Source organism: Papaver somniferum, chromosome 1 (assembly GCF_003573695.1).
Source record: "Papaver somniferum cultivar HN1 chromosome 1, ASM357369v1, whole genome shotgun sequence".
Classification (NCBI taxonomy): domain Eukaryota; kingdom Viridiplantae; phylum Streptophyta; class Magnoliopsida; order Ranunculales; family Papaveraceae; genus Papaver; species Papaver somniferum.
The window spans coordinates 36,648,964-36,655,856 of record NC_039358.1 but is presented as its reverse complement, the minus strand read 5'-3'; the positions used below and the strand labels follow the sequence as shown (position 1 = coordinate 36,655,856).

General features: G+C 35.3%; 1 protein-coding gene across 1 annotated transcript; it reads right to left on the bottom strand.

Moving 5' to 3' along the window:
* Positions 1–291: 291 nt before the first annotated feature.
* On the bottom strand, positions 292–2,618 carry LOC113283275 (probable WRKY transcription factor 48). The gene is made up of 3 exons (XM_026532483.1): positions 1,896–2,618; positions 1,493–1,750; positions 292–639 (listed from the first exon to the last, which is right to left on the bottom strand). The coding sequence occupies exons 1-3, from the start codon at positions 2,225–2,227 to the stop codon at positions 468–470; spliced, it is 762 nt and encodes a 253-aa protein (XP_026388268.1). The 5' UTR covers positions 2,228–2,618; the 3' UTR covers positions 292–467.
* Between the last annotated feature and the right edge of the window lie 4,275 nt (positions 2,619–6,893).

Genomic DNA, 6,893 nt, shown 5'->3' with positions numbered 1-6,893 from the left:
TAATCGTTTCATCTATATTCATGCATTTAAACTTTGCATATTCGATTCGATATTTATGGTACATCATGTTCGTACGTTTTATACTTCATTCGTTATTTATCTTATTATGCGAGTTAAGAAAAATGATTGTAGTTGATGAGACGAGGAAGAGTTTTAGGACTCTGAGTCAAGGATTCAAAATAACCGATTCATCCCCTCAGGACGCAGCCTATTTACTATATTGTCATGAGTCTGCGCGCATTATTTGCGAACACTCCGATGACAATGATCTTTGTGTTCACACTCACCTTAGCCGAGGACATACAAACATTTTATTTTTCTGGATATATTCTTATTGTTACTACACCATCGATTAGATCAGCAATGACACCGACAGAACCCGAAGACTTAGAGGCCTAGATATAGCCAATTCAACATATTAACATATTAGTTGTACTAGCTAGCCATCTAGTTAGTAGAGATACATACTACCAGAAGAAATTGTTAGTTTGGAGTTGAGCTTGAGAGTTTTCTTGATCTTGAGATGGGGTATGTCCATGTCTTCCTTCATATGTAGTAATAACCATTCGTGGGTCTTCTGCTAACCGTTCCACCCTCTTTTTCACCCGGCAAGTGTCAACTGTGCAACGGTAATAGCTCCTATACAAACCAGCAGAATACATATCATTATATTTTTTTCAACTTACACAAGATCATGTATGAAATGCAAACTGTAAAGTTGCATTTGTACTAAAAATGCGAAGGCCAATTTCAATTTTTTTGCATAGGGCCACACTAAAGATACTTGGTGTATGCTGGTAGTTGTTCTACTGTAGAATGCTCGACGGATTGTTAATTTGAATGCATAATAAGTAGCTTATAGTGAATTGATGAAAAGGAACGAATACATCAAATGGCGAAACATAGATTGATAAGCTTTTTCAAATTACTCATTGCTTGCATTTATGAAAAAGAAAAGAACCTTCATTATTAGCTACACAGTTTTTGATTAGCTAGACACCTTTAGTTTGTTTCAATTTGGAGTTGGAAATCATTACAAAATTATATTCTTGTTGCCTTAGATTGAGAGGATTTTATTTTTTTTAATTATCTTTTGTACTACCACTGCTAGCTACTAGATTTGATTGCCATTAAAGTAAACAAACTGAGATCATAAGATAATTATATTAGCTGGCTAGATTAGATGATCATTAATGCAGTATTAAAAATGACAAATTAACAAAGTGAGATACACTGATCTATTATGGAAGGTTTTATAGGAACCGCCTGCAAAACCGCTTCAGATGTACACCTACGTGTATAAGATCCCATATAGAAGTCCAGAAAACGAAAAGACCATCAGAGAGCCCTCAAAGAGAATTCGATTCTTTACCCATGAATTATACTTTATATATATGGGTGAGTGAGTACATTAAAACTAGCTAATTATAGGGTAAGAATGCATATGTTGGTACTGCTGAAATATGATGGAAATGGATATAGATATAGATACCTTGGATGTTGTGTGTCTTTGACAACTTTCTGACCATACTTTCTCCATTTATACCCATCATCCAAGACATCAACTTCACTCTTGGTCTTGAAACAAAACCTAGGTTCTCTTATCTTCCTTCTTCCCTTCACTTTCTTCATCATCTTCATGGCGGTAATCCCTAGTACATGATGGTTATTATTATTCTCTCCAAAGCATTTCTGTTGCTTAACATTACTACTCCCCAAACATACATCATTATCAACATCTCCCCATGGCCTAATGAAAATCAACATTTAAGGTTAAGAATTTAATCACTACTGAAGCATGTGTGTGTGAGAGAGAGACAAAGAAAATATATATATATACATGAGTAGTTAATTAAAGAACCTGCATATATAAACAGTAAGAGATCGAGATTTACCAAAGATTAGTTGACGATGAAAATCTTTGTACTGATGAAGGAGGTTGCGGATCATAGTTGTCAAATTCATGGTCAGCACCACCACCACCAAGATGATGAAAAGAAACAGCATCTCTTCGGATTTTCGAAGTTGTTGAATGATGAAAGACTGGATTATCATGATATCCATACGGAGGGAAAGTCCAGTTATTGGGTAGAGGGAAATTAGAGTTACTTTGTGTAAACAAACCCATATGATCGTTTAATGGAATATTAATCTCTTGATGATGATTATGATGATGCTCTTCTAATAAACCATGGTTTAGCATTAGTTGGGATGAAGAATAGGTCATCTCTCCCTCTATGTATGAGTCTCTTATATACCTTTCTTCTCAATGACTAACCAGAAGTAAACAAAAGTGCAACTCAAAGAAACTAACCACCGGAATAAAAAAGAAGCTCAAGGAAATACCACAAACCCAAAGACCACAGGAAAAGAGGATTATATATGTTGCCAAGAAACTGTCTCAGTAAGCTCTCTTTCTTGTAGGTGCTCTGTGGATTATGAAGATCTCAAAAGGAAAGGAATTAGGTTTGAATATATATCTTCTGTTTGGTGTAACTCTAGATCTATGGTGGTAATTGGTAAGTGAAAGGGAAGGGTCTAAAAAGAATGAAGTGGGGGTCTTTGTTTCTTTTTCTTTCACCAACACTGCAGCTTGATCTGTGCCCTAACACAAACTTTCTTATAGAAGCTGAAAAGATTTATAAAGAGAATACTATCCAAGGGAACTGACACACAATTTGTTTTTTCTATATAATCCTTTACTACTAGTTAGTAGTATATGTAAAAAGGATATGTATAATAATTCTTTATTCCTAATTTCAAATGTCAAGTACACTGATGAGAAACCCACATGGAGTAGTAGTCTGATGAAAAAATGCATGTGTGATTAAGAGAAATTAAAAACTGATACTAAGAAACCCAAGCTACATAGATAGCTAGAGTGGAAATTTTGAGAAAAGATTAATTAAGATGCATAATTGGAAAAGGGGAGTTGAGACTTGAGAGTTGATAATCATGAAATGAGAGAAATAATGTGCACAGAGATGGAAATGGGAGTGTGATGATTTGTGAAGTTCTAGATGAGTACAAAACTAATGGCAAAGGGAAACATCTAGTAATTATTGAGTACGAAAAATTTAAACCGAGCTTATCAAAAACAAAAAGTCTCAAAAGACTTTAGAAAGAACATTACCAAATACCGATTCTTTTAACTGAGACGTGGATAGCATGACTTGTTCCCGGTATAACATATTTTTTTAAAAATCATGTTTTTCAGTGAGAGTTCAAATTTTTTAGTGTGGTTTACCAATTTGGTAATCATTATCATGATTTTTATTGTGAGTCTGACCAAAGAATGAACTATAAAAAAGATCAACAAACTCCAACTTCCACCAGGAGAAAGTTAACTATTGACCCTCGGCCAACTGAACTAACCCGAACTGGTTTACAGTAAGTGTAGGAGTATATTGATATTCTTAATTCTATTATTCTGAGGTGAGGTGACCTTAATGTATGTCAAAAAAGAATCTCTTGAGTCTGAATAAAACAAAACGAATGAACAGGTAGTACCCATCCATTCAAAGACATAGCCACATAGGGTGCTGGATTATCACTAGGTTCCCTTTCATTTCAGTTGTTTCAGGGTGACTCTGAAAGATGGTGTGGAGGGACCCTCGTGCATTTCCTCTGCTATCAACCCTGAATATCAGGCAAATTGATCGATCATTCATCATGATATCAATCTCTCACCATCTTTTTTCCTTCGGCGGTGAACCATATTATCACCTCAACGCGTGGGTCCTTATATATGACTTGTTGCCATATGATATGTGACTCTTTACAAAAGCTCCTCCTCCGTTTAAAAAGTCCTTTAGCTTTTGCCGTCTCAACCCCTTTTCCTCTGATGTTATATCCTCTAAATAGTGACTAATGATGTTATATCCTCTAAATAGTGACTAATTACTTCCTTAATTTAGGGACTTCATCGCAGGCATGGTTGACATTTGTTTAGATTGTTAATTAATTGTAAGCAGTGCAACTGTCGCCGACACTCGCCAACAGTTTCCAAAATCTCTCGCTAATAGTAATAATACGATGCAGAAGTTCTACGTGCACAAGAAGATCAACCGGAGAAGAAGCATCTTACCGTACCTAGCTAGTTGTTGGTAAATGACTTGAACCACCAGGTTGAAACAACGTTTTCAAAGGATCTCTACGAGCAAATTTGGAGATCTATCTTGGTGGAGGTGGTTCAACCGTGGTTGTATAAACACAAAATTCAACATAAAGTGACTAGTATTGCTGGTTTATTTAGTTAATATAGAATGGTAAGTAAAACTATAATTTTATCCATTAATTATGAAACTGATTTCATGTATAAAGGCATAGTGCTTTAATTGCACAAGTGGGGTAAGAGTGGACATGATTTTATTTTTATGCATAATATAAAGAGGATGATAATTTCTCTACTGTTGGAGATCAAATTCGAAAAATGCAAGCTCAAGGCCCCCTACCTGCAGGTTACCTATCAAATCCCCCAAAGATCATCATCATGCTTTCACATGATGCACATCAAATCCTATCTTTTATTTGAATTAATACGTGTAGCTTGCTCGCGGAAGGGGATAGCTGGATATGCCCGATAGGGGCATAAATGTACGTAGTTGCATTTTTGGTAGAGACAATTAAAATGGAACCAAAAACTGCAACTGTGTAATTTGAGTCCTGACAGGATTCTGAGTGTTAGGACTCACATTGAATCCAGGCTGAATACTCGTCAGTTTCGTGTTGAATTATATTTACCTAAATAGGTTTTACATTCAATAGATATTAGTGTATGCAAGTTATTGTAAACGTTCATAGGCATGCACCAAAGAGCGTGGACGCTATCATATAGATTGAACAAAAAAAACAGGATCTATTAATTGTTATTCCCTCATGTTTGCTTGCTTAACTATCTTCAATCTTGGCAGTTGAGAAAGGTTACAAAGATCTCCTGTAGTATTTAAATTTTCAGCACATGCTCTGATGCTCAAGGTTTAAATTGGAACTTAGTTTTTACTTAACACAAGTATTCCTCCTCTTCAATGGCGTAAGGCTAACCATTGCATGATGTCATATCAGTTAACAGTACTGTTGATGCTATAATTATATGCATTGCACAAAAGAAGTTCAAAATAGTCTCCTGAAAATTTCTGAAAAAAGGGAATTGGTTTTTATAAGCTTTTGCTGTAGATCATCATTCTATCTGATCTGCTCCCCCATGGAAATACGCCACCCCTAATTAAAAGGCATCCTTCAATATTTGAAAAGAAGAGAAAACGTAGAAGGCGTGGACAATAAGACCGTATATATATAGTCACAACAATTCCTCTAGAACACTTTTCGTAACCCTCTTTTAGAAGTTAATCTTTTAGTAATAAATACTTCGATTACACAATACAGAGAGTTAATGCTACACATAACGGAGAAAGTTCTTATACTTATTCAGGCTATGAATGTTAATGACTGTGGCATGTGGGTCGTGTAAAACGGCCACTTCGCAAGGAAGTTTTCCTGCCATTCTGTAACGGTTAGTTCAGAAATATCCAAATACATATACACAACAAGCAAGATTCAGAGCACGAGATCCTAGCTAGAGCAAATTATGCATTTTTGATAATTGAGTAGTAGGTTTATATGAGATTCATATATATAAGTATCAATGATTTCCAATACCAAATTCCATGGAATGATTACAACCCCCCACCATTTCCTCTCTTTTATTCTCTTACGGACACACAGATAGAGAGAGTGAGACAAGGCACATCCACCATTAAGCTGTCAAGACAAGACTCTCCAGTCCATTTCCTCTCTAGCTTGTTCTCTCTCTGCTGCTTCAATGTATGGGCAGATGGGCTGCCGAGTAGTACGATTGATATATGACTGCTAATAAAGGGAATAATAATAATTGATTAACAGAGAATTTTTACTTGATATATTAATGAAATATACTGCGAATTGTTATTATTATTCTTGTTTCAACAACAACCATCAAATCAGAGAATCATGGTCGTTCAAATGATGTCTTCCACTACCACTTCTGTGTTTCACTGTTTTTCTACTGCTGCTACGTACTACTCTGTACTGCAGCAGACACCGGCCCCTAGATTACCACTACTAGTTTAGCCATTATTATATCCATTTATCTTGCACGATTCTGCACTTTGTAGCAGAGCTTGTGACAAAGATCTTATGAAAATCTGCACAATATAATCGCCATTATACTTGCCTTTTCTGAATTCTCTGACAGGGTGAATATAAATCACTTAATAAGGCAAAATGCTAAATAAACTATAATTTACTACATACGCGATCCGTTTGCTGCAAGTTGCAGTGTGAGCAATTTAGCATTATCATAATCGACCATTTTACATATGGCCGGCCGGTAATGTTAGATACTTATAAAAAAAAAAAACTTAATAAAACTTATCCAAATTTGCTAAATCAATGGTTGGTTATTATACTGCTAAATCAAAAATGCTCGAACATCATGTGAACTGTATTTCTTCCTGACCAAAGCCATCTCCATGATGTCACGACCAAACCAGCACCCCATATGAGAATTAGTATTGTGACATAATAATCCATAAGAATTTCAAGATTTTGTTAATTAATATATGCGCACCATTACTTATGACTCTATTATTGAGGATTGAGTGGCCTATTATGATCTTTCACTCTCCGAACTAAAGCAGCTAGCTAGCAAAAGATGATGGAAATTTTGGAACAGTTTTTTTATAGAATTGTAACCGCATGAAAAACTCAATATAAGATTTTGTTTTTGATACATGATGATGATATTGAGAGAGATTGAGAGGAGGAATTTGATGAGGAGGAGGTTGTAGGACCTAATATATATTGACACCAAAATAGTCCAAAATGCAATACAAAGTCAGTGTTATGATTACAAA